This window comes from Syngnathus leptorhynchus, chromosome 1 (assembly GCF_054491065.1).
Source record: "Syngnathus leptorhynchus isolate UIUO chromosome 1, UIUO_Slep, whole genome shotgun sequence".
Classification (NCBI taxonomy): domain Eukaryota; kingdom Metazoa; phylum Chordata; class Actinopteri; order Syngnathiformes; family Syngnathidae; genus Syngnathus; species Syngnathus leptorhynchus.
In genome coordinates, this window is record NC_141195.1 from 14,985,574 (window position 1) to 15,012,399 (window position 26,826).

The window sequence follows — 26,826 nt, forward strand, 5'->3', positions numbered from 1 at the left end:
TTAGGGCAAGGCCTGGTCAGCTACTTCCTAATCGCACGTGCGTGTCGAATCTTGAGATTTCATGTTGTGTCGGTCTGATTGTGCTGCAGCGGCACATATTCAGTTTATGTGTGTGCTGCTGTGCACGTTTGCCAACTGACGGAAATCCCTGCATGCAGTTCAACTGGAAAACTTTGATTGTGCATTTTTCACCAACATAAAGTACACAGTCAAGTCGTGACACCTGCATTGTGATAACCACTCAGCTGCTGCAAGAACAGCAGGGCGTCTTTAAACATGATTCAGATGAGGAAAACAATTGAATGGGTGGTCATTGGTACGAATAGCAAATAGAAAATCTAATTATAATTTACAGATTCAGAGGAGAAGATGAGACATCCCCGGAACTGGGCTTCAATGGTAACTGTTACCACGATGCCACTTACTATGACTGATAGAAACTTAAACTGTGTGGAAACACAAGTTGAGGTTCAGGGAATGGAAGGATGGATTTATCGTTTCATTGTACTCTTCAAATTTCAGGTGATTTCACATAAAGCAAACAAATGCGTGTTGATCACGGAGCTCGCCCAACCGGTTGTTATTTCAAATGCCAACACAGCAGCAAGCTGCCAAGCTGTGCAAAACATTTTGAAATGCTACTAGGGCGGAAGATCGTTTAGAAAAAGGAACACAACACGTATGATTCGATAAACGTGGAGACAATATGTATGTGTCCGTTTCACTGCATTCAGGAAGCTTGGAGATGAATTAAAGAAATAAAAAAAATAAACGATGAATTTGTCTCGAGGCAGACGAGGAGGCCATGAGTTGGCGCAATTTTTTTTTCTCGGTTTTGCTGTTCTCCATCCTTCTGGTACATGGTGTGGTGCAACGTTATACAAGTTTCTAGCTCGAGGCGAGGAGTGCATTGTTCCTCCCCTCCCACTCCCTCAGCTGCTTGACATATCAACGCTTGTCAATATTAATCACGAGTTTGATCACGCCTGAGGGAGCAACAGAAGCCTCTGAGCTTGAATGCGGCTCATCAAAGTTTTAACATTTAAAGAGCTTCAATAAGTAATCAACGCGTACAAATTATAAATGAGGTGAACTACAACAGTACTTTTGTTTTAGGCGTGGTAATGCAATTAATAACTGTGTGAAAAAAGTCATTAGTGTTAATCATGTTTTATATCATTCACAATTAATTTATAAAGCAACTCTCCATTGTGTGTGAGATAAATACTTTGTGGTCATTGTGCAAAATAATTTTTATAAATCACATTTGTACAATTAATATCATGCATATATACAAATGTCTATACACACAGTTGTATAATTATTATTTATATTTTTTTAGTTGCTTTTATTAGTTATTGTTATTTATTTTACAAAGTGTATTCATCTTTAATACACTTCCATTGATTTGGTGTTTTTGGCTTGTCATCTGATGTGTTGTTTCTATGAAGCCGTACAGTTTAGTTTTAATTTGGTACACAGCGTTTGGCACAAAATAAAAAAGTAAATTTAGAAGTGAACTCGTGACTTTGGCATAATTACTATTACGTCAGACGCAGTCCTATTTATTTTGGTCTTGATTGGCAATGAGTAATTCGGAATGATGAGAGGAACCACGGAGAAGGTAATTAAACTGATTGGCTGAGTGTCATACTGTTTGTTGTAAACATTTTGAAGTCAGGGCGAAGCAAAATGTGTTATTTCTGCATCCACCCAATTTCTGTACCACTTGTGCACATTATCCCAGCTGAGTTTGTGACCGCTGCCGGTCATTGATGAAAGGCAAGCTCAAGTTTTTCCACCCTACATAATAAATGACTTCATTTATTTACAGCGCATACGTCAATTCTACCCTTCCTTCTTTTTCAAGAAAACGATCCGGTCGACAACATTATCTGTCATGATGTGCAGCTGAGTTTACTTTAGTTTAGCTTATTTGGGCACGATGCATTCCTGACAATGCGTTTACATACAATATTTAGAACACGGTAATAAGAGCCCAAAAGGAGTGGGCTGAAGCCGAAGCTTATAAATAAATGCCTTCCCTAGACTGGCTGTGAGTGTGAGTGATGGGGACGTGGGGAGAAGCTGCGCAGGTGTCGCGGCTTGTTGGCAAAAGAAACTGCGGCGTGACAGAAAAGAGTCACCAAACACTCGTCAAAGAGAAAGTCGCTGAGGATCGGATCAGTTCAGCGCAAGCAATGAAAAACTAACTACGGTGGAGTTTTGCATATAATCCTAACTCACATGCTTCTGGGATGTGGGTGGAACCTCGGTACCCAGAGCGAACCCACGCAATGACGGGGAGCATACGTAAGCTCCCCACGGAATGGTGGGATCTGAACCTAACACCTCGGTGAACTGGAAGGCAGAAGTGCTAAATCTGCAGTGCTGCTTCACGTTCATCTTGTCTGTTTCATTTGATGCAGTGTATCCTTCAAAGCGCAGATCTAATTATAGAGAATAAACACATTAAATCCAGGAAGGCCGAACTTCATGTCTGCTTCTTGTTGATGTTTATTATCTCTAATAAAACAACACATGGCATACACTTCCCTTCCTGACACACGGTGTGAGTTGACGCACAAAGAAGAAAATACTGGAGGCAATATAATACGAAAGGTGCTGGTAAAAAAAAATAATGAGCTGAGGTAAATATCACAAGAGGACAAGAAACAGCGAAACAACATCCGAGATTATTCTCTCCAAGTCCCTGCTGACGTTTCTATTTCGAGTTGTCTAATTTTGCAACGGATATATTGCGAATAAAACCTCGCCGGCGAGAGATTAAACAGATGTTAAAAAAAAACACCGACGCTTACATAACTCAGTCGTGTCAGTCTTAACAGCAGCCGGCTGGCCAGCCATGACCCCGCCCCCTCCCCGCACCACCTCACTTTCACACATAGCCTGTGTTACTGATTATTCTAACATGGGGATGAGTGTAAGCCACCAGAGTGGGGGCTGCAATTCACTTTTGAAGACCTCGTGGAGGACATGGCCCGCATATTGCATAATATGGATCTATCCATGTCACTGCACTTTACACATATGACCTAGTTCATCACTGGTGTAATACAGTCAACTCCCACTGATTGGTGGTTAGCTATTCACAAATTCAAGTGTTTTTTTGGGGGGTTGTTTTTTTGTCAGTTGGCTCTTCCATGGGATTTTTTTTTTTCCATTTTTAACGGATTTACTGTTTTGCAACCTTTGCGGATGAATCGAGAAGTATACCAAAGCGAGTGGAAAAATAAAAGTGATATTGGCCCTGGAGTGTTTTGGGGCAAATTCCCTCTTCCATTTACTGTAATCATCCTTAGCTTTTCATTATTGGGACTGTTATATAAACACCTTGAGATATATTTAGAATATTGAACGAATGAATGATATTATCAGCGGAGGTTTATCTCGAGGTAATCCCAGCCCACACAAAAACACAACCAGCCCACAGAGAGGAAGAATGTCATCCTTTTCAGGTTTGACAGGTTAGTAGATGAGCACATTCCACTTTCTCTTTTGCTTTCAACCACTTCCTTACCTGTAAGACACCTGCTTCTTGAAGTTCAACTGCATAAATTCGCTTTCCATCTGAGAGGCTGATCTCCAGGATCCCTTCTCCTCCTCTTCCTTCAGTCCTGGCATCTAAAACAGTAAATAAGATGTTTTGAAATTCCTGAATTCCACAAAGAAGGTCCAAATACTCTGGTGCCTCCGTTGGCCGCTACACACTGAGCGATGCAGTCGACCGAACTCTCGTGCAGTGGGTGGCGTTCAGCTATTGGTTTTAATGACTGTTACTAGTTTTGTGGAGATTCAAATTGTGTATTGCTGGTGCACGGAGTCGCAACATCACAGATGTTACACCTAATCAAAAAATGCACAGGACCTTTCATAAAGAAACAAAAAGCCCTTCCGGGTTTCATCGGGTCGCCACCAAGCTGTATAAATACAATAATTACAGTATACTGTATCGTGCTTTGCAACAAACATTTCAATAAATTCATCTGCACCTGTGGAGGAGATAGTGATGCATGGCATGCAGTGTCTGTGGCCAAAATGTACACGAGCAAATCAGACTCAGTACAGTCAGTGAAATGGGCGAGGCCGCTTCTAAAAATAGACACACTCATTCATTCCTCGCTTTGAGGTAACCCACTTCTTCCTCAAAATTATGCTGAGTCATGTTCTATTAATAAAATTAATACTAATAAAGTACAATATATAGTCTGTGACGCCTTTAAACTCAGTTCCCATTGTAGATTTGCAGGGCTCACTTGCGTGAGTCACAACTTTCTCTTTTTTTTTTTTTCTGATCGAACGTTCCGGTCTGGTGAATCGTGATAGTGCGCTGTGTCATATCTTAGAAAGGGTGTCACGGTCATTTTGTCTCCAGCTGCCTTCCAATAAGAAGATTCCAGTTGGATGTGGGTTTCAGATCCATCCACTCGTTCATTTCCTGTATCACTTATCCTGGATGCCATAGCCTACCCAAGATGACTTCAGGTCAAAGGTGGGCATAACCGGTACATATATTCAGGTACAGATACTCGTACCAGTAATTAGTGCAACAAGCACACATTCAATATTAGGGCTCTAATGATATATATTTTTTTATACGTATTGATAAAGATGATGCTTGTGCTTGTTTTAGTAGGCCTAGACAATATTCAAAATCCCATTTGATGCTTCATCACTTGAAATCCTCTTGTATTCCAGATCCGTCATTAGACCTCAGTGTTTAGGGGTGCACAAGAAATGCATGTGGGGGGGGGCCCAATTCCTATTACCCTATAAACAACTGCATGCGTGGCTTGAATGCATCATTGCAAAAAGACACACACGCTTCTAACCTGCGTTGCGGCACAATCGGCCGTTACACATTAGGTCCAAATGATGGATGGAATTGTTGTTTTTGGTTGGTCCAAGCCTCATAATTTATAAATGAAGGATTCTGATCAGGGAATACAGTAATCCCTCGTTTATCGTGGATAATTGGTTCCAAGACCACCCGCGATATGTGAAAATCCGCAAAGTAGTATTACCATTTTTTTTAACATACATACATTGTTTGTGTATAGGTGTATATTAAACCATATAAGTGCATATGTTATCATTAGAACATTAAATAATAGTTTCAAACATGTAAATATTATATTAATATGTAGTATAAATGACATACAGAAAATAATGTATAAATAATATAAATATAAATATAATACGTGCGTGAATGTGTGCGTGCCTGCGTGGGTGCGTGTGTGTGACACATTTATATGTAGCTAAAGTATACATCCTGTAAATATGTTTTTAGAACTCTTTTATTATAACAACTTTTTTATGACAAAGTACAAGTGTACCTACGGTAAATATGTTTTTAGAACTCTTTTATTATTATTTTAAAAAAATATAACAAAGTACAATACTGTAAATATGTTTTTAGAATGCTTATTATTAAGCCAACTTTTTTCTATAAAACGGTACAAGTGTACGTACCGCAATTGCGTGAACACTCCCTGCCTTCTGCTTGCGGCTGGGCAACTTTCGTGGCATAATTCTTCAATTTAGAAGGTTTATTTTGAATTTGTGATTTATTTTGGGGAAAAAAATCCGCGATATACTGAAGCCACGATAATCGAACCGCGATGTAGCGAGGGATTACTGTATATATGTTTTATATTTGAGGGGCAAGCAAGACATGAAGACATTAAGAAGTGAAGCGGAGGAGAGAGGCATGGTTTCATCAAAATATATGAAATATACATTTTGGGAGATTTAGTTTGAGGGGGCACCACATTTATTTGAGGGGGGGCCTCTTGCCCCTGCTTAGACCTGGCTCTGTTGTACACTAAAAGCGCTGCAACATTTTTATACTGTATTAATGCCATATTATTGACAGAAAGAGAGCCCCGAAATAAAATTTTCGGGCGAGACCCTAGAAAGAAGCGATCCGGAAATTGGATGGATGGATGAGAACAATGACAACATACTCAAAAAGTGCTTGGACAAAAAAATCGGGAAAGGGTGGGAAAAACATAAACAGGACAAAAAAGGGGTGACCACACACGCCCATAAAAGACACAAAAAGCACCTCACGCGCGCGCGCGCACACACACACAGACTCACACGGCGGCAGTAGCTGCTGGATTCCCCGTCGTCGAACACGTCGTCCTCATCTGCTGACTTGTCTTCCAGCTCGGGCCGCTCCGCCACGGGAGGCACAGCGGACGCAGAGTCCCTCAGTGAGCCCCTCAACATTTCCAAGCCAAGGGTGCCTGCCGCTTGTTCGCTCCTCTGCGGTGACGCAAGACAGTCACACTTGCCTCTCAATGGCTTCTTGTTCTTTTCTTTTTTTTTAGCGTTTTTCTTTTGGTTTGTTTTTACAAGTTGTTGTTTTTGTCTTAAAATTGTTTACTCACATCGTGCACGAGCGATAGTGCCATGGTCAAAGTGTGAAGCCAAGGACACGCGTTCAATGAAGCGCACGACCGTACACTGATGTTTTGTGTCTACTTCTACTCTGTATCTACTGTGACGTCACGCGTAATGTTGCAGGAAATAGTCTCTCTTATCTCTCTCTCTCCATTTGCCTCTCTCTCTTTCTCTCCAGGTTACCTACGACATTTCGATTTCAAGCCTCCATAATTTCCACTTTTGACAAATAAATTGCTTTTTACAAATAAACTATTCAACCTTACGAGTAAACAATTGTGCTGTACTACCAAGCCCGAACTCATAGGCAGGTGTCAGGATACAGCACTAGTAGCTGTATTCAAAGGCGTGAAGCTTTTAGGTTCACTTTGTTTCAAATTAGAGCACTATAGACAAATAACTCGTGTTTTTTGTTTTTTTTACCATGTCACATTGTGCTGCCCTGGTGACAACAATAGCCTCAACTAGGCCTGTTTTACACTCGATGCAATTTGCAATTTGAGCATTCCTTGGATATTTGAGATCCACCCAGGTCCATTATAATAATGAGACCATTTTGGCATATTATGACAACTACAGTACAGCTTACAAAAAAAATGGATGGATAATAGTATATATCTACTGTCATTTCATTATACAATGCACAACCAAGAGCTAGCAAACAATTTGAGTCATAATTATTAGTGCAGTCTTCAAAAACCTCGGAATAATTGTGAATTCTGAGATGAGTGGACACCGGTTAAAATCGCGCTCGCTGTAATTTGATATGTTTCCAGGAGATGGCGGCCGCTCATCCAAAACGAAAACCCGGACCTTGCCCATTATTCATGTCTTCGCCAAAATAGAAAGCAACACCTCATAAATGAAAGTCATATCCCTGAAAAGAGTAATAAACAAAATAAAGTATTTGTGGGCTATAATTAGTGCAGAGTGTTGACATAACAGCCTTGATCGTAATTGGCCCAAAAATATGTCATTCATTTAATGACCCAAATTAGAAAAACAGAAAATGGTAAGGAAAAAGCAATAATAATCACGACAATCTGGTTGAACTGGTTTATACTAGCAACCAATCAATGGCTAAAATTTTCTTAATTTCTGTCCAAATTTGCAATTAATTAAGTAAATGGTTAACCCCAGGAAGTTGGGTGGCAAGGAGTGCCACAAGATCGGTTCTTTTTTTCTTAAAAGTAAGAAAACAAGTCACAATATAAAGCATTGAGAATCAGGAAACAAGATTCAAAGCAACAAACACTGAGACAAGACTGACTACTGACAGGAGCAAAAAGCACAATAAACAATGAACAGACAACAACAAAGAAGCCAGAGAAAACACAATGAACAAAAAACACAGCACATGACAGTTTTCCCTCTTTAATGTTTAAGATCATCAGACAAACACCATCAAACCATCGACGATCCAAGAAAAGAGATTTCTTTTCTTTTTTCATGAAGCATTCTCATTTCTTAAGGAAAAAAATCTAAATTCACTCCTCAACATGTCCCAGATTGATTGCTGTGATTGCTTACAATTAGTCCAAAATCCATGCTGCTCGAGTCATCAAGGAAATCGTATTCCACCACTGGTTACCTGTTGGGTTAGCACGTCTGCCTCACAGTTCAGAGGCGCAGAGTTCGATTCCGGCATTCAGTCATTCAGCTCCCCTGCTGTCCAACTTGAATATTGATCTGTGTATTTTCCTTTTTAAAGCCAAATTTCAAATATTTTCATTTATACTCCCTCTAGTCTTGTTTTCACATCCATTTTATACTTTGCTTTGACTGTTTCATTGTACAGTGTCTCTTTGGAGCCTTTGCAGGAACCTTCAAACAAAAATGCAATATTATTATAAAGGTGCTCTCTCTGATCCTTGACCGGTGGCCATGTGGCTCGGCATCAAACTCATAATGAATGAATGAGAGCATGTTCACGCAGCCAGAAGGCCAAAACAGCTCGTTTGAACACACAGACACTCTTTGTCTGTGCCATTGATTAAAAAGCCAGAGTGCTGACTCTGGTGATCTGGAGCCAGTCTAATCGACGTCTGTGTCCGGTCGGCAGCAGCTAGTCGACCCCGAACTTCGGACAACCTCTAGCAGCCTAGCCTACAACAGATGCGGCTGAGCGGCTCGGTTGCTCTTGGCCCATGACTATATGGAGCAACTAAGCCCCCAGTGTTAGCAGGCCAAAGCCCCTGCAGGATTAGCCTAATGCCACTAGTGGTGAAGCAGGCATGGGAAATAACATCCCCACCCCTCTCCTTTTTTTTTTTTTTTTAGATGTCATACATTTTGTCAAAACTGAATGTTAAGATTTGTGGTCTTTTTTTTTGTTGAGTTTGCTAAGATGCTTTAGTATAGACTCATTTAATAGCACAGAAATGTTGACATTTAACAATTTTGAATAGGAATGTGTAATTTGCCAACTGAATTGCTCTTTCCATACTCAAAATTTGAGAAGGCTGAAAATTGAACAAGCATAACATTCAAGTAGTGCTTCTTTTTCTGTGGAGTAATGCTCATTTTAATTTCACGTCATTCAAATTTGAATTCAAAATATAATTTCAGTGAAATGACATTCACTACGTTATCCATTGCAGAAACACATCAAAAGATTTCGGCAGTAAGTTACCAATTAACCTGGTGGTTTAAGAAATCAAAGCATTGACTCAGCCACTTGAGGCAAATATTTTTGCTGTTGGATTGCATTCTGTGTTGCATTTGATGCTTGGAAATTTTCAATGAATCTGGTTTTCAGAGACCAAATGGGAAGTTGTCCATTCATACCAGTTGAGAAAGATTAGGACGCTCCATTGGATATCTCCTTGAAGCGAGTAAGCATGCATAACTGACTCTGATGTCAAACAAGAGCTCACTTCAGTTTGCTTGGTCTATTGTCATCCTGCCTGCTTTTGTTCGTATCATTTTATACTCAAACTCACAGGAGACGAATGAAAAAGGTTCAATCTTTTCCTGCATGGTAAAGTTTGGGCTATGGGGACAGTTGACTTTTATATGAATAGGGTTCTTTCTATTTTTCACGGAACTACAAGAAGAAAAAAATGCTTGAGAATGACCAAGACCAGCAGGTCATAGCTGTGCCAACCTTGAGGAGCGTTCACTCACTTTTAATTGCTGTTAAATGCATGATTTTCATAGTTAACCAGCAAATATTTGCCAAATATTTTATATCAGTACCAAATGTACAATAAGATATATACTTTTAAAGTTTTTAATACACTCGTTCGGCTCAGTGTTTTACAACCTTTTTGTCTGTCAAGGATCAGTTCAAACTAGAAAAATGTGTCATATGTTATGTGAAGCATCTTTGAGTGTCCACAAAACACTGTATAATTCAGATGCATTACATTTATTATTATTATTATTATTATTATTATTATTATTATCTATAATGTATTCCAGAATGTCCGCATGTTCACCCTAAGACGCAACGTAGACATAGATTTGACAAAGTGTCTTCCCAACCACACTCTCATTTCCCTTTGAGAAGTTTCGTCATGTACTCAGTGCAGAACTGTAAATAAAGCAAATAATAATTAAAAAAAACAGCACAAGACTGATTGCTGAGAATATTACATAGCAACCAAACCTGAATGTCTTGTAACAGGTCTAGACAACACCCCACACCAATTGTGAAAATGTTTTCACCCTCTGTGAACGGGTGAATCCAAAATAATGTTCATAGGAACACTAGTGAGTCATTTTCTATGGCTTCAGCAAGTTATTATCTTGTCATTAAAGCACAAGCGCTGCAGCTACCGTGAAGCAGGATGACAGCTTTACAATGTTGGCAATGTGGTGGCAACGTTCCCATTGAAGGCAGTGCAAGTGCTTAAGTATGTGCTACCGATAAAAAAATAAATAAATACGTCCACGAAATGGAACGGAAACGGAATGCGGCCACCATTGTGTCGACCTGATACCTTGAAATAAGGCCGGTGTACCCTATAGATGTTTACTTTGATAGTAAAATTCAAAACAAGAGTGACCAAACAGCTTGAAGCCTCTTTTTGAAGAATTGCTCACTATCTGTCAAACTGCCACCACAGAACATTCATATCTCAAATGTATGCTCTACAGTCAAAGTGAAAAACACCCCCAAAAGAAGCCAAGTTCAGCCGTTTTTGTCCATCTCAGAGGCCAGCCATTTTGCCACTTTCTGTCGACTGAAAATTACATCTGCCAATGGAATGTAAATTACAGTTGTCAGGTCTCAAGTCACAATAGATAATGGCAAAACATGTTTGACTCAATTAGAGTTTCAGAAATGTCTAACCAATGGCGTTTGAGAAAAAAATCTAAAGTATGGACCAAGGCAATACAGGAAACAAAACAAGCAACCGATTAGATGAAAGGAGTGATGGAAAGGCAAATTTGTACGATGGGAAATTTGGGATTTGGAACACGTTGAGGACCCAACGCAAAATATTAAATGAAGTACTTCAAAAAAGTAACCTCATCTTCCCCTCTCCAACTATGTCTCTAAATCTCCACTTGGCCCAGGCACCCGTACGGAACAATACAGCGCTGCACATTGCTTCCTGGCTGTATTGTATTGGCCATGCCTTCCACACGGGGAACAGTTTTTATTGGCAGCCCCTGGTGTCTGGCATGTAGGTGGTACTGAGTCACGCCAGTCCCCGTACCCTGAAACCCACCAATCCCCACCCACCCCCAGACTGCCCATCCTCAACTCAAATTCTGCTGAGTGTGCTAAATGCAACATGACATAATGCCATTCCAGAGGGATCGTGGCTAAAGCCCCTCTTTCTGGTTCTTAGGTATATAAAGAGGATGCGGCCGTTGGGCAGAAAACACCCGAGTCACTCTCATCTCCTGGCCGTTTTCAACATCATTCTTTGATCGCTCTCTTCACTTCACCTACCGGAGCCTAAGCTGAGCTGCTACATTTAATCACCCGAGTCAAGCCGAGCTGTACCAGACCCGAACCTCTCCGCAGTCATTATGGATATTGCCATCCAGCACCCCTGGTTCAGACGCGCCCTGGGCTCCATTTACCCGGCCCGACTCTTCGACCAGTTCTTTGGCGAGGGCATGTTCGATTACGACCTCTTCCCCTACGCTGCCTCCACTATCAGCCCCTATTACAGACAGTCACTGTTCCGTAACTTTTTGGATTCTTCCAACTCTGGAATGTCAGAGGTAAAAACCAAATTGGAAGTGTACATTTATCAGGCTTGATTGCATTTACATTTATACTATCTCTAATACATTGCTCAGGTGAGGTCTGACAGGGAAAAGTTCACGGTCTACCTGGACGTCAAGCACTTTTCTCCTGATGAGCTGAGTGTGAAGATCAGTGACGACTACGTGGAGATCCAAGGCAAGCATGGAGAAAGACAGGTGAGTCGCAACCATTTTTTTTTTTTTCTTCCAGTAGTCTGCAAATTGGCTTGGTCTTAACCCAGAGTGTCTTCCAGGATGACCATGGATACATCTCCCGTGAGTTCCATCGCCGCTACCGCCTCCCATCCAGCGTGGACCAATCCGCCATCACCTGTACCCTCTCTGCTGACGGCCTGCTCACACTGACCGGGCCAAAGGTCAGCGGAGGGAACGAATCCGGCCGTAGCGAGCGCAACATTCCTGTCACTCGTGATGACAAGCCCAACGCCGCCGCCTCTTCCTAAAGGCTGGAGTGGTGGGCGTCGACCAAATGGGAAGGCAGCCACAAATCTTCCATTTATTCTTCCTCTTTTCCCCAATAGAGGACACATGGGTCCTTCCTGCTTCAGTCTTTCCTCTCAAGATGATTCTTAGCACACTCTCAGAGCATCACTAAGATAACAAAAAGGTCCCTATGAGGATGCTGAAATTGAGGTCCTCGTTGATTGTTTGGCTCACAGGTAATGTCCTACATATTTTGTCAAAGATTTCTACAAAGTTCTTAACGCCCCGACTGCTTTCAGTCCAGCTCAGACCCTTTGACCCTTCTACTCATGTCTCCAATATATCCTGTCTTTTAGTCTATGCCTTGTTCATTGGATACCTCGATACTGAGAAGTCCATGCCAAAGAAAAAACATAATAAAGCTGCAAAATGAACAGAAGGCTACTCCTGTGTCATCGATTGCCCTCAAGTATTGACGTAAATTCACTGCAATGAAATAAGAAAAGGCAAACTTTCTCTTTAATTTTCTTGCACACAACTCTGACACGACATACATAGATGTTTACAACATAACACAATATAACCAAACATGTCAGTTTCAATTCTTTAAATACATTTTTTTACACACATGTAAATGTGTATATACGTATATATGTGAGCGCACACACACAGGCTCATTTAGTAACAGTTTTGGTAAATCCTCAGTACCATGACTCTTCCCCAACAAGACCAAAACAAGGAAAAAGCAAACAGGAAAACAGGACAAAAACACTGAAAGGCACGTCACCGTTTGTTCTGTTTACATCCTTTAACCTGGAAACACACAAATGTTATGATGTAAGGTTGTCAATAACTATGACCAGACCAAACTATGCTTTGAATCCAGTCATCTTTACAATTACTCATCATCTGCCATAAATTGCACCCAATGATACAATTCTGGAACAAACATGTTACCTGCATGAGTACCTGGAGGTCCGCCGAGGTTTGCTGAGCCAACAGTCTCAAGCTAGGCTGAACACTGGATGTAAAAGTGCTAATTCGGGCCTGGAGGTTTGAATCAAGCAGACTGGCACCCAGGCGAGACTCCGCTATGTTTTCCAACAGCACTGACTGAAGCAGACGCAGAGAGTGAAAGCACACTTCCCAGGATTTGTCTGTTACAGAGACAAATATATGTGGTTTCACATAATTTTTTTATCACTCCTTTAAATTCCATGAGATTACAAAACTTTGGAACATCACTGTGTCATATGACCATCCTTTTCTGACTTCAGCATCGGCTCACATTCCCAAAACATGGATAATTCTCAGGGCCAAAGGGGAGAATGTGTGTGTATGAACGGTACATAAAATGTCATTCCACTTATTGGCCAAAGTCTGCTGACAGAGTCCAGTTGAGGATAAGCAGTAGCAAAATGGAGGGATGTTTGGCGAGATACATGAACCATTCGTTCAGTTCACATTGATAACAGCGCCATCTAGTGGCTCTGCATGTTACATGAAGCACCACATCCAATGATGAAATGAATCAAACATCGGACAATGCATAGCGCTGCAAGTTGTAAACTTAAATTGCATGGTTTTATCTAGCGCATTTGACATCATCTTGTTATCATATTACCTTCAAGCATAGTCCGAATAAGAGGCAGAAGTGCTGGCTTCTCAATCATGTACTCGAGTCCCTTGACACTGATACTGGCATTATAAAGAGCCATTAGCATCAACCTGAGGCAAAACATCAGCACAAAACCAAGCAAACACACTTTGTTAAATGCTGACAATCAAGCAGGCTACCCTATAAAAACATATACTTATGTTTGTATTGATGTAAATGAACTCAAGGAACTAAACGTGTCCACTTAATTGTGACATTGTCATGAACGTTATAAAATTATAGACATTATTTGAAATTGATTCCACCCTTGTCATCTATTTTTTCGTGGGAATTCAAGTCTTTTTATTTGGCCACTACAGCGGTCGGAAAGGTGTCGTAAATGAGCTCCTCTCTCGTTGTTAGTGCAAAAAGTCACTCCAAATATTTTTTTCCGACAAAAAATCAATTAAACTGATGAATCAGAATATCCCTTCCCTAAAGCAAATGTTGATAATGATTTTATCAGTATCTGTTCAGGCTGATTTGCACCCCTTCCATTACATTACACAATACTAGTGTGCATACGTACACTTTCAGTTTCGGGAATACATCAGGCTTCATCAGCTCTAACAGTTTCATCAGCGTGTCCAACAGATCATGTGCTGAGATGGACAAGAAGTCCCGCCCACTTGTTATAGCCGCTATGTCTGATTGGCAGGAAGAGCAGATACAGCATGTTAAGTTTCATGAACGGAGTTTTTTCCCCTTCATAAGACTTGTGTATGACTGGTTCTTACTGGTAATGGTTCCAGTTAGCGCCAAAATAAACTGATACTCTTGGGTGTTACAGTCCTCGGATTGACTCGTCCCATCCTTATCCAGAGTCTTCATGAAGCTCTCCAGAGTCTGAGTGGCCACCGCTAGAAAAGCCGGCAGGCTTCCCTACTCCACAAGAATCAATCACACATCGATTACACAAAAGGTATACCGTTCAGTGAGCTCCCACGCACTTGCCGATTTTTTTCACCCAATTTCAGGCTTGAGCAAACAACTAAATTTCGCATTTTTCTTTGATTGAAGCCAAAGTTTGCAGTCTTAAAAAAGACACATACACGCACGAGCACGTTTTGTTGCACTGATCATTCTTGCTCGATTAGCAAGAAAAATCAAACAAAAGTTAAAGACCTGTCCCTATTCTCCGTGAATAGCGGGGGTTTAATGTATAAGATCATAGTACGACACAAAGACAAGTCTCACATCAGCTAGCCACTGTTTAATTGTGTCTTCAGTTGCAGAGCAGTTCCACAACAGGCTGCAGACTACAGAACCAAGACTGAAGCAGTAGTCGGCCTGCTGCTGCAACTTGGTCCCACTGTGCCAGAGCTTCTCGCGTAACATCAATTTTTCCTGAAGGTATAATAGACACAAAACACACACAGAGCAAATCACACCGTTATCAAACAGATTATAGAAGCAGTTGACCTATATGTAATGACACTTTCTGTACTTTCAGCTTTAAAATTAATTTGATTATTCAAAATACTGAAAGGGTCAACTGTAGCGTTAAAATTTGGGTGTATTCAAAAAACAAAAAAAACAATCAGAACAATGTTTGTAACCAAGTTTATGCTGTTGAATATATGAATTATGTTCTAGGAATCAAATACATATCAGGTCATTTTTTTAACAATAATACAAATAATACAATAAATTCTCTTTCATCTGTGCAGGCCTATAATTTAGTGGTCTTCATTTCCCACTTGAATGACTATTTACTGTGGTTGTAGTTTGCAATAGTGCATGCTGAGAGACTGTCAAAACAAACCTGTGAAAAAATTACACCACCATAAAAATATCATTACATAAACACCCTTCTGAAAAAAATTAAACACATTCAAACATTGTTACGTTTGTAAAAGCAAAATAGTTGACATGTGAGTTCTATTGGATCTCATGATGCTGAAATTATTTTGGTTATTAAAACTGTTGTTTAAAAATTGCCCGCTCCTTTAGGTCTCACCTCTCTTTCCTTGTGACATTCAATTTGTAGCGCCTCCAGTCTGGACTGAAGATGAAGACACTCTTGTTGTAAAAGCTCCCGTTCCTGTGCTTGTTGCTCTTTCACTAGTCACAGACACACACATATTCAAAAATAGTAAGTACAATTTCCCATTAACATTCATTTATTTATCAGTTTCTCCACATTGACACAATAAATGAAGAAGCAAGGAAACAGTAGGGTTATGAAGATAAAAATACTCCTATTAAACACAGCCACATCTGTTTCCCAACCTTTAGTGAGCCAAGTCACTCATTTGAAATGAGAGAAATCCTTTGGCCCACCACCAAATAAAAATGTGCCAAAAAGTTAAGACATTGAAATAATTCATCCCTGTTTTGCACCACTTCTCGGGTATGGATGGAAGGAGCCTATCAGCATGTGCAAAATCTATCAATCACAAGGCGTGCCTCTTGTCAGTTATTTTTACGTCTCATCCTTGTGGGGATGCACTAATTAGATGATAGATCATTCTAAAAAATAGATGGTCTAGAATCATCATGGCTTACCTGCTTTTGTTACTCGAGTTTTGTGTAGCATGTCAATCAAATCACTGTTCACTACTCTGGGCAGGAACTCCCTTAACTGCATGACCTGTGTGCGTAACCTTTCCAGGTCTCTTTTGCGCACTCGAACAAAACCATCCTGAGATGTAAACAATAGACAAAGGGGGGTGTCAAAAAAAAAAAAAAAAAGTACAGAATTTGTCAAACACAGAAAGCTCACTGGAAAATACTTTTAGTATACTTACAGGACTAGGGTTAGGAATTTGCAAGTTTGCCATGCACATAATTACCAACTTTCTTCTCATCCAAACTATTCTCATTTATACTTTGACAAAGTTGACTGATACAACTATATTTAATCTGACCCATGACAAACCTTAGCGCCATCAGGCAAGAGAGGCGGTGGCACACCAAATGATGACATGCTATGCTAGTTTTACTTTCAACGTTATTCTTCCGTTAATCCAAATATAACGATTCCTGCAATGGAAAGGCGGCACATGAGTAAATTATTTTTTATTGTTTGATAACTGATTAATACATGACCACTCCTTTAAAAAAAAATCGTTGTACCTTACCACAAAGAATAAGTAAAGATTTGTATCCCAAACACCTGATAAATTGACGTCGTCCTTTTTTCGTTTCCGGGTCTTCCTTCCAACCGACTCTCATTAACTAAACCAGTCTGTAAAAAAAAATAAAAAATCCAGTTCGAGTTTTGCCAATTTCCGTCAGAGTCGAAAGCTTATCTCGACTTCCTTTGTGTTTGAATTAATTTGAAACGTGTTTAGACGGCTCCGTGAATCCAGGAAAAACCTCGGAGACCTTTCAGACTTTACTCATGTCTATAGAACGAGACTTTTCGAGCGCCGATGAAGCACTCACGGGCATGTTCCCCATCCACCGCGCTTGTCGTGATGGAGATGTTGGAGCTTTGCTGTCACTGAACCAGCATCACAGTCATCTAACAACCGAGGACTCCTGCTACGGTTGGACCCCCATTCACTGGGCTGCTCACTGTGGACAGGTGCGGATTACCTTCAGAGTCCGTAGAAGGAGGACATTCGTGTGTTTTGTCAGCTTTTTCGATAGCAAAAAGTATTACGTTCCAATTTACTCTCGACTTTATGTGCTTCGTTTATTATTACTTGTTTGTAGTTTGAGGGTAAACAGGTAGAATACGTACAAAAGTCAAGCGGTTTTCTAATGTGAGCGTCGAGCGCGACTAGCGAGCAAGTTTGTACGTGCAATAAAGTTGTAAAGCTGCAAATTTGGAGGAAAAAAAAATGCTCAGAGCTCTTTGATTGGTTGTGGAAGAATCCCACGGAGCCAATAGTAGCTAAGGCGCCAAACTGTACAGGAACTGTGCCCGCCGGTCTGTTTATGTTGACGTAGTACCTGGACAATGCCATTCATTCTATTTTACTTGACTTGTGATTTTCAAATGATGCATCCATACATTTGTAGTGCATGCCCTGGTTATGGTGACTACACAATCTCTGAGCTTTAACTACAATATGGCCTATAAAAAAATGAGTTTGACAAATATGGTTTTGATTTGAACAACAAACATGCAATACTATAAAAAATAGATTTGTCACAATTTGATAAATTACAATTTTACAGTATATTGGAATATTAATAAAAATGTCAGGAAATCCCCTCCATTGCCAACAAAATGTTTCTCTGCATCTAATTTGAATGATTTCCTGGTTTCATCTAGTTGGAGTGTGTCACGCGTCTGGTGCAGATGGGTTGCAACGTGAACATGGTGTCCACTCGCTTCAACCAGACCCCAATACACACCGCCGCACTTGGCGGGCATACTCGCTGTGTTTTGTGGCTGTTGCAGGCTGGGGCAGATGTCAACCGGCAGGTGAGTGGTGATCTTATTGTAAATGTAAACAAAAATTATTGTGGGAAGCCATTTGAAAGCAGCTTGAAGGGGGAGTCAAATCAAATGAAAATTAATATTACCTGAGCCCTCAGGGCTATGATGTCATTTTCAGTCAGCAGAAAGTTGCAGAACTCGATAAAATGGCAGCCCTCTTGGATAGGAAACGCGTATATTTTTCTGCTTGATTCATATTCAACTGAGGCAATATTAATCCGAATATTGAGGTTAGACTAGTAGGGGCGCATAGAACATGTCAAGATTTTTGACTTGATCTCCTTTAAAGTGGAGCTAAAAACAGAAAGTTCGCATGTTCATTATTCAGTGTATTAAGTATTGTTTTTTTTCTTCATTCACGTGCAATTTATGCAGGGGATTCATATTTCTATCTTGCATCTGTGTTTTCAGGATTTGATAGGTGAGGCTCCCATCCACAAAGCTGCCAGAGCAGCCTCCATGGAGTGTATCCAAGTTCTGCTGATAGCGGGTGCTCAACTACAGTAAGTAACTCGAAGCAGAACTCAGGACTAGACTAGTCTGCATAGACAATGGAACCCTACAAGTTGAACTCGATCTATCTGTTTAACGGTTTAACTTGTAAATAAAAATGTTCTCTACAGGACTTCATGCAAATACAGTATGGAACAGTTTACCTTGTACTGTGAAGTATTCTCTAACTTTAAAAGTCTAAAAATGAGCAAAACAGAAGTTATGAACTGGATTTAAAGCTTAAAGTCACACAGAAACAGACTGTAGTATATCCATGTGTTGATGTGTACCTTTATTAGGCGTGGTCTCGTGATTCTCGCTTCCGTGGGCCATTTAGATCAATTAGTCCAGTGTGAGCTTCTTCCCCATGCTGATTGCAAGTGTTTTCCTTTTTTGTGTTTAACTGTTTATCCTGTCAATTGAAGGCTTAAATCTTCCACTTTATACCTGAAGGTTGCTCGAAATTAAAACCTAATGTCAATAAAACTCAACTGTAAAGTTTTTTTTTTTCTACACATTTAAGACTGATTTTTCTTTGCATTTACTTGCCTTTTCTCACTGTGCAGCTTAAGGAACACCAGTGGCCAAACCGCAGCTGACCTCGCGCGCACTCACGGCTCTGATGACTGCCTTCGCTTCATGGACAACTTGCAGGAGCACCTGTTGCAACTCGGTGAGCTCCATGGCAACATGGAGAAGAATGGGAACGGCCCTGTCCGTGATCCCGGTCTGCTGTGTAGAAAAAGGCTGCAGTCTGCTTTTGAGAATGGTCAAATGAAGAAGGCAAGGAGAGGTAACGACAACTCCCTTTGCAAGCAAGAGCAGCATAGGTGGACTTGAATTTGTCTCGTAAACTCAAATGGTGTCTGTTGCATTGCAGAAGTGTTACCACAGCATTCTGAGCTTGAAGACAGCATGGAATCCAACTGTGGAGGTGAGTTGACCACAAATGCAGGTTGTAGTGTATGATGCAGCTAGGATTGCACACAGGAACATTTTTCATTTTTCACAAAGGCAAAAGAAAATGTGTCCATGAGCATAATCTGTCGACCCGTTGTTCCATTTGACTTCAAATATCTGTTGTTCAAAGTAGGGGTCCCGATATAAATTCAGTGGACTGCCGCTTAGTTGTGGATCAGAACCATCAAATAAAAAATAAAAAAACCTGTTTTAAATTTTGAAATATATAGTTCTTGTTTTGGTCCATCCCTTGTCCGTTTTTTATTTGAAACGCATATTTGTGTTTTTTGTGTTGCTTCTATCAACTCACACCAAAAAAAATCTAATTTCTCTTTACTTTTAACATTGCTCAGTAGTTTTGTAGAAGGGCATTATTTCAGAAAATTTGGTTCTGCTCTTTTATTTATTTTTTTTTAGCCTGTACACGCAGGTCACTTGACCACATCAAATGTTACCCAGCGCTCGAGGGGCGACTGTAGTACAAATTATTGTTATGAATACGTAATTTTCAGACCGATCAAGTGAAATTGGATACTTTAACGCAGTGGTTTGTGAGGTTGCACTTTCCCGTTTTTTGGAATTCAACAAAGTATGTAGCGATAGGGATGTGGTATACGTGTAACACATGGCAAAGGTCAGTGCATGTGATGACATCACTATAATTCCATTTGAAGTTATGTACTTCCTGTGAATTGGTTTGACACTTTTTTCCCCTCTCTCCAGCAGACAGTGTCCATCCACCCTCTCTTGTTGACGATGAACCGATGAAAAGCATTCCCGACTGTGATGAAGTTTCCACGCGGCTATCCGATCAACGCAACTCACCTGATATGTGCGGCTCACTGCATCTGACTGGAAGTCCCAACGGCTGCGTACCCCATCGACCAGAATCAGAGAGTCTACTAAAAGCTGATTGGGGCGAATTCCTACTTTATGGACATTATCATGGCTTTGGGGACACAGCAGAGGAGTTGTCTGACAGAGACCACTGTAAACAGAAGTCTTTTCAAAACATGGAAGGTGTCATGCATCTGTCCCACGACAGATTCTAAATCAAAGGCATTTTTGTATTTTCTCACAGGCTGTCTCGGTTCTCCAAATTGTCACATGAAATTTGTGAAATCTCACTTTTTTTGGGACACATTTTGGGAATGTCCTCTTGGTGCTTCATCTGACTCTGGGTTGTATATAACAGTTTCTAAACCTTTATTGAGCCAGAGTATTAATCATTTATAAATCTAGCTACTATTTACATACAAATATGGGGTTATCTTTGTAATCTGTAATAGCGGCATCCTGATGTTACTTGAAGTTCATAACCCAGCGACCGGTTTTGCTCCAAGCAGCAGGGATGCCTGTATTTCTGTTTTTCATTCCCTCATTTAATGTTGGGACAAGAAAGGTATTGGTTTGTCTAACTTTGACCGGGATCCGCTGTGCATTCTTTAGTTACCTTTGAATTGTGATGTACCGTATATCTTTTTGTAACTTGCTTCTCAATATCCACACCATTTCTGACAATCAAAAATACATTTAGTAAAATTTTCCAAAAAAGTACGAGTATCAAGTGTTCACTGATTGTAAAACCAGATTCTCATAGACACAGAGTCAAACACCTTTTTATTAATAATCTTATGTGTCGTTAAAACGGATAAAAACATAGTAAAACTCATCCATCTTCTATACCACCTATCCTGATCCGGGTTGTGGGGACCTGGGCCCTTACCCCGCTGAAATCAGGCGAGCTACAATCTGGATCGGTTGCGAGTCAATCACAGAGAGACAACCATTCATACTCACATGCATACAAACACTGAGTAAGAACTGAACTCAAGACTTGGACCAGGCTTGTAAATCACGCCATTGAGGTACAATCATCCCGATAAATCCCGTTTGATTGTTTTCTGCAGACTGGCTATGCTGGCATCCAGAGCTGCCAATCCATCTCGAAACGCCGCCTCATCTCTGGTGTCAAAGGTCGATACTGACCTCATACTGCAGTCAGGTGTCAGAGTATCCACTTTGCCCTCAGAAAGGAACGAATCAAACGTTTTCTGACGCTCTCTTTTTGTCTGCTGCTCTGATAATTGTACTCCCGCTGAACCTTCACTGTGTGTCTGGTCACAATGATTTGGATGAGATGGCGGTGTTTCTCGCCGAGTCATTTTCACTTCATCTGGCGTTTTCTCTTCCCTTTCTGCAGCCATGTGTACATTATCACTGACGTACGAGGCCTCCGTTTGGCCCAGAGTCATCAGGTATTTAGTGATGCGTTCGGTGGCGTCGTTTGGGTCATCATATTGCTCCTTGAGTGCTGCATCAGACATTGCAAGGTCAACAACTGTGTCAAACTCCGATATGTTCCTACTCCGGATAGTCCTGGAAAAAAAGAGGGAGGCAAATTAAGCTTTGATAGCAACTTGGGTATTAAACAGGGACCTACCGCCTGAGGTTTTCTATTCGTTCCAATCTTTGCTGGGCAAGTATGATTAGTTCGTTCTTTTCCTCCTGACTGCGGACAAGTTTGGTTCTCAAGGTCTCCAACTCTGAACATAGTACAAACACACACATCCGCATGCTGTCAATGTTTTGTTGTTGCCTGTGCAAACATGAGTTGATTCAGCAAGTGCATTGTAAATGGGTTATGAACGTTATCTGGATTCCCAAAACTGTCCCATAGTTGTCGACAAATAATCACATCTGCCTTAGCGCTGTAAAACGTTGCTCATCTAATAGTGTGGCTGTAAAGAAGAAGGTCAGCAAATAGGTCAAGACCCTACCTAATTTCATCAGCTCGTTCTCTGCCTCACTGTCGCGCAGCTGTTTCTTCGTGTCCAGAAGAGATTTCCGCACTTCAGCGAGAACAACTTGAAGCTCCTGCAGTCGGCATTGAGTGTTGGCAAGATCATCCGGCACACAAACCGCTAAAGACAAAACGTTTAACTTTCATAATTTAAAAGAGACATGCATATTTTCACAATTTAGAACCGTTCTCAGGAGTCATCAAAATAGGTCAAGGATAGAGTAGGGCTTAGGTTCCAGATCCCATCCACGATAGGTGAACAACTTCAGTACAGTATTGCAAAAGGACTCTAGTAGAGATTTATTTCAATTGGTCATCATATAAATTAAAAAGAGCAGACACAATACGGACACAAACGCAAAACGTTTACCTTGACAAAGGCTTTCAACATTTTGTTGTCTCGTTCTCTCCTTTAATTCTTTGTTCAGAAACTCCACTCGTCTGGAATAACGACATGAACGTAAGAAATAGTGGCCGGAACCACTTCTAACATTGTGCCCTACCTGTGAAGTTGAGCGTTCAGGTTGTGCAGGGCCTGGAGGTCTGCAGAATTCTCTTGGTCCGAACCTTTGGAGTTCAACTGCGGTGAGGACACTGTCAATTCCAGATGATTGAGCAGCTTCTCTGCAATACTGCCTGCACAACCAAATAGAAGAAATGACATAATTGGGTTGAGACAAAAGAAAATAGCTAGACAGAAATGCATCACTGAATATTGCAGAAACCTCCAGGTACTATGCAAATACTGTATTCTAATGTCCACTAGTGGGGAAAAAAAAAAAAAAGAAAAGAAACTTCTTTCAATTTTCTGCTAAATATTTAGCAGACCACCATGCTCCAGCTAGCCCCTTACTAGTTTGAAAGTCTTCCTTCAGACCTTTTCTTAGAAGTCAAGACAAGGAAAACCTACCTTTTCCAGCTATCAATGTCTTGAGCTCTCCCAGAAGATACTGAACAGTCCTTAGTTTTCCTGGACCAATGTCCTCCTCCTCACTACGTGCATCCAGATGGGTGTCATAAGGCTGACCAGCATCAAACTTTTTGTCATAGTTGTGTACACTCTGGTGTGTCTCACTTTGGATGTCTGTGTCCTTCACAGGCACAGAATCAAAATCCTTGCCATTCAAGGAGGCCCTGTGGTAGACGCCAACTGGCTGGCGGGCCGTCTGAGTGTCAGATCGTTGGCTTGAAGGAGAGGCGGAGTGCGGCGCAGACTCAGATTGGGTCACAGACAGGAGGACGGACTTCAAGAGCAGGTTGGGGACAGACCGTCGGAGTGGATGAGACTCCTTCGGCGATGGAAGCAAGTGGGACTGTCGGGCGGGGGGGTGTGCCTTCTTCGCTCCCAGTTGTGAAGCTGGAGGATATTTTGCTCTTGGGACATGTTTAGAACGGTGTTCTGAAGGTGGAATAAAGCAAATGTGTGAAAAATGACTTTCTCTTCGATTCAGATGCAAACTATGAATGAGAATCTATCAAAGGTTGATGGTGCAAAACCAGCAGTTAAAAAAAATTATTGGAAGATGATCGTTAACAAAATTGAAAAGCAATGTTCGGCAATGCTGTCTAATCTATTGGTCTGTGTTTTTAGCAGGCTTAGATAATGATGGTAAGCAGTTTGCATATTTGGGATAGAAGTTCAATTCTTACTAGCAGTTTTAAAACTATGAAATCCCCTCTTACAGTTTAAGTTTTTTTTATTTTACTCATTACATGTCTATCTATGTAAAACACCTCTAACAAAACAAAATACGAGTAATCAAAACTGAGCACTTTTTGGGGAACTACCTATCGTTGGAGGAAATTTCTTGCCACTCTTTTTACCCAGTCCCGTGGCTGGTTTTGGTTTGGCAGCCCCACCGTTTACTGCTTTGCTGGGTTTTTTCGAGGGCTCTGGGCACAAGCATCAAACAAAACAGACACGGTTACACCATAGCACACATCATTTCTACAGTACGAGCTCTTCATTTGTGAATTGGAAGACAAGAAATCCCTCTGACCTTCCTTGTCCACCTGGAGCATGCCAGAGAGCAAAACAGCACAGCGATCTAGCCCTGAGTGCAAACTGGCAATCTGAACAAAGGTGTGGGATGTTTTCACAAGAATTAATCATAATTTATGGACAGTACTCTAGTTTGTTACAAAGTGGTATGCTGGGTGGATAATTGACAATGGATGGATGGGTCTTTTCAAGATATTAACAATTCTAATTTGAATTAAAAAAAGAAAAAAATTCTACCAAAATCAATCCCTCTCTCTTACAGGTCTGAGACAATATAGAAATACGTTTTTGTACTGTTCAGTTATCTGTCCATAAATTGAGTAGTAGTTATATTTTTGATGACCTTTTCTGCCCTATTTTTGGAAAACTAATATAATATAAAACTCGTTCTTCCAGTGGACTCACAAATTGTGCTGCTTTCATATCTAAAATTGAGCATCAGTGTGATGGTTGTACATCAGTTAAGTTGGTTCAAAAGTTACAAGGGAGTACCATTAAAAGTGTCTTTAACTAACAAGAACGTTGCTTAAAAAAAACATTGCTAACCACCAAAAATCCAACCTTGTTTTACTCTTTTATTTTACCTGGTCATGAGGGTCTGTGGAATACAAAGAGTATGTCGGTCCCTCTGGTCCTGGAATCGTGGCTCTGTTCATAAAATAGAAAAAAAGACAATACATTTCTGAATTAGGAGCATGCTGTCTGTGGAAGAACAGTGTAGAACGTGCAATAACAAAATGAATGAACTTGCCGTTTTCTGGCCTGTTGTACCTTGGCTCCGCCACCTGCTATCCTTCCAGAAGTTGCTACCTGTCAAAGTGGTTCAATTCATTCATCCATCCATCTTCATCGCACGTACACTGCAAACTTGCATCTATTCCAGCTAGGTGAGAAGTATCCCACTTCTCATCAGACCAGACTGACATTTCAATTACTGCACTGACTTGAAGCATTGGCCTGCATTAATGTCTTCAAACCACAAGTCGCTGATTGAACTTGACAAAGATACATTATTTGTAATAATTAATACAAATAACCTAAGCACCTAAAATTTGAGAGAAACCTTTCAAGGATTTTCTTGAAACACTTTGCAAGTTCTTAGAACAGGAGTAGACTGGAGTTGACCATTTCTGACTTAGATCCTTGGCATCATACTGCCTAAAATGGTGCTTTTATGCATTCCATGCTTTTTTTTTTTGTGCGTTACTTGGTAGTATTTGGTGGGGCCAGACGTTAAAACGAACAAGGAAAAAGTAAAATAATAATTTAAATAATTTATAAATATACAATTATTGATAATTAAAAACAATAAAAACACACACACAAATAAAACATGGCAATCTCACACATTTCCTCCCATTGCTGTATATTGAATGGGTTGGATGAGGATCATTCACTTGGTAACTCTTTGATGTTCAGTTCGTTCGGACAGATCTGCCACATCCAAAATGGCAGACACGACGACGTATCGCAGGCATCACCCAAATCACCCAACCGTCTCGATGCGTATCTTCCTTATATTACTTGTTAAAAAGTCCGCAGTTAAACGAATTGGAAGGAACATCGTCCCCAATCGCAATGATAGAGAACGTTTGGCCATAGAATGAATTTAACCAAAAATCTAAAGTAAAATACACCTGAGACCCATCACAGGATAGAGAAGTAAAGAAAAAGTGCAGCGAAAGTAACCGGATTTGTAAAAGTAGTCTGACCTTTCGTTTCACACTTGCTTTCATCGCTGAGAAACTTCATCAGTATGAAGCCAACAACTTGTGCCGCTCCTTTAATGTGGTTACTCTGCAATCATGGCACTAAAACGTAGCGTTATTCGAATTTTCTTCTTCTTTTATTTCTTCTTCTTGTTTTGACTGTTGGCAAATTGCAACCAACCAAAGTGCACTACCGCCCCCTATCACGATTGAATGTGGACCAAAGTAACTACAGTGTGGCGGATCTCAGTACCAGACACCTCACCCAGCAGGCCGACACTTCGGGGTGGGGTGATATATTTGTCCTTTGTGATATCATCTTCTCTTTATATCTTTGATTAATTCTCTCGAGCTAGTCGGAGCCACAGTTGTTGGCAGACAGTCATGGAATGAAGACGCGCTCCTCCCTTCTGCCACAATAGTACCCTTCCTGGGTTACAAAAAAATACAAAATACATAGATGAGTAGTTACTTACATATGACGTTTTCCAATATATAGGTAGACATTGCATCTACATTTCATTCTACACTAGGTGCGCTCGATTTGATCACCCAACTCTCCAGGGATGATCCATGGATGATAATAATGTGTAGTTGTGTGCACCTTCTATACTTTATTGGTGGCTACAAATATAAGTAATATGCAATAATAGTCACAGTTGTATTCCCCTGCATGTCATATCTGGGGCAGTAAAAACAAAATTATAAAATAAAATTATGAATGAA

At 40.6% G+C, this 26,826-nt stretch overlaps 5 protein-coding genes across 15 annotated transcripts in view; 2 read left to right on the forward strand and 3 right to left on the reverse strand.

Moving 5' to 3' along the window:
• LOC147062115 (diacylglycerol kinase zeta-like) overlaps positions 1 to 6,510 on the reverse strand; it is a 48,555-nt gene extending 42,045 nt beyond the window's left edge. Inside the window, exons 1-2 of one of the 2 annotated variants that reach the window (XM_085905827.1) lie at positions 6,124 to 6,510; positions 3,542 to 3,645 (exon numbers count right to left, since the gene is read on the reverse strand). In XM_085905827.1, the coding sequence (XP_085761953.1) occupies positions 3,542 to 3,645; positions 6,124 to 6,255 (236 nt within the window). In that variant the 5' untranslated portion in view covers positions 6,256 to 6,510. Of the gene's footprint in view, positions 1 to 3,541; positions 3,646 to 6,123 lie in introns of those variants that run through there. The other variant, XM_085905791.1, reaches the window with a different exon arrangement.
• Positions 6,511 to 11,415: 4,905 nt separating this feature from the next.
• Positions 11,416 to 12,101, forward strand: cryaa (crystallin, alpha A). Its single transcript, XM_085917417.1, has 3 exons — positions 11,416 to 11,613; positions 11,692 to 11,814; positions 11,892 to 12,101. Exons 1-3 carry the CDS (start codon positions 11,416 to 11,418, stop codon positions 12,099 to 12,101), a joined length of 531 nt encoding a protein of 176 aa, XP_085773543.1.
• Positions 12,102 to 12,578: 477 nt separating this feature from the next.
• Positions 12,579 to 17,493, reverse strand: hsf2bp (heat shock transcription factor 2 binding protein). 9 transcript variants are annotated; one of them, XM_085919536.1, is made up of 11 exons: positions 17,129 to 17,493; positions 16,857 to 16,928; positions 16,620 to 16,723; positions 16,247 to 16,382; positions 15,699 to 15,802; positions 14,936 to 15,085; positions 14,476 to 14,620; positions 14,268 to 14,385; positions 13,706 to 13,809; positions 13,039 to 13,238; positions 12,579 to 12,894 (listed from the first exon to the last, which is right to left on the reverse strand). In XM_085919536.1, the coding sequence occupies exons 3-11, from the start codon at positions 16,665 to 16,667 to the stop codon at positions 12,865 to 12,867; spliced, it is 1,035 nt and encodes a 344-aa protein (XP_085775662.1). In that variant the 5' UTR covers positions 16,668 to 16,723; positions 16,857 to 16,928; positions 17,129 to 17,493; the 3' UTR covers positions 12,579 to 12,864. The 9 variants fall into 9 exon arrangements, with proteins under 9 accessions (XP_085775662.1, XP_085775653.1, XP_085775672.1 ...); XM_085919527.1 differs by having other exon boundaries at positions 16,822 to 16,928; XM_085919546.1 differs by having other exon boundaries at positions 16,817 to 16,928.
• ankrd10a (ankyrin repeat domain 10a) lies at positions 16,667 to 21,469 on the forward strand. Of its 2 annotated transcripts, none has more exons than XM_085919560.1 (6): positions 16,667 to 17,270; positions 17,967 to 18,119; positions 18,546 to 18,637; positions 19,193 to 19,419; positions 19,507 to 19,560; positions 20,313 to 21,469. In XM_085919560.1, the coding sequence occupies exons 1-6, from the start codon at positions 17,085 to 17,087 to the stop codon at positions 20,636 to 20,638; spliced, it is 1,038 nt and encodes a 345-aa protein (XP_085775686.1). In that variant the 5' UTR covers positions 16,667 to 17,084; the 3' UTR covers positions 20,639 to 21,469. The 2 variants fall into 2 exon arrangements, with proteins under 2 accessions (XP_085775686.1, XP_085775685.1); XM_085919559.1 differs by having other exon boundaries at positions 16,670 to 17,270; positions 20,310 to 21,468.
• ccdc14 (coiled-coil domain containing 14) lies at positions 20,832 to 26,268 on the reverse strand. The gene is made up of 11 exons (XM_085919485.1): positions 26,104 to 26,268; positions 25,143 to 25,201; positions 24,976 to 25,039; positions 24,390 to 24,462; positions 24,178 to 24,282; positions 23,300 to 23,788; positions 22,893 to 23,025; positions 22,760 to 22,830; positions 22,367 to 22,510; positions 22,030 to 22,132; positions 20,832 to 21,965 (listed from the first exon to the last, which is right to left on the reverse strand). Exons 1-11 carry the CDS (start codon positions 26,125 to 26,127, stop codon positions 21,461 to 21,463), a joined length of 1,770 nt encoding a protein of 589 aa, XP_085775611.1. The 5' UTR covers positions 26,128 to 26,268; the 3' UTR covers positions 20,832 to 21,460.
• Between the last annotated feature and the right edge of the window lie 558 nt (positions 26,269 to 26,826).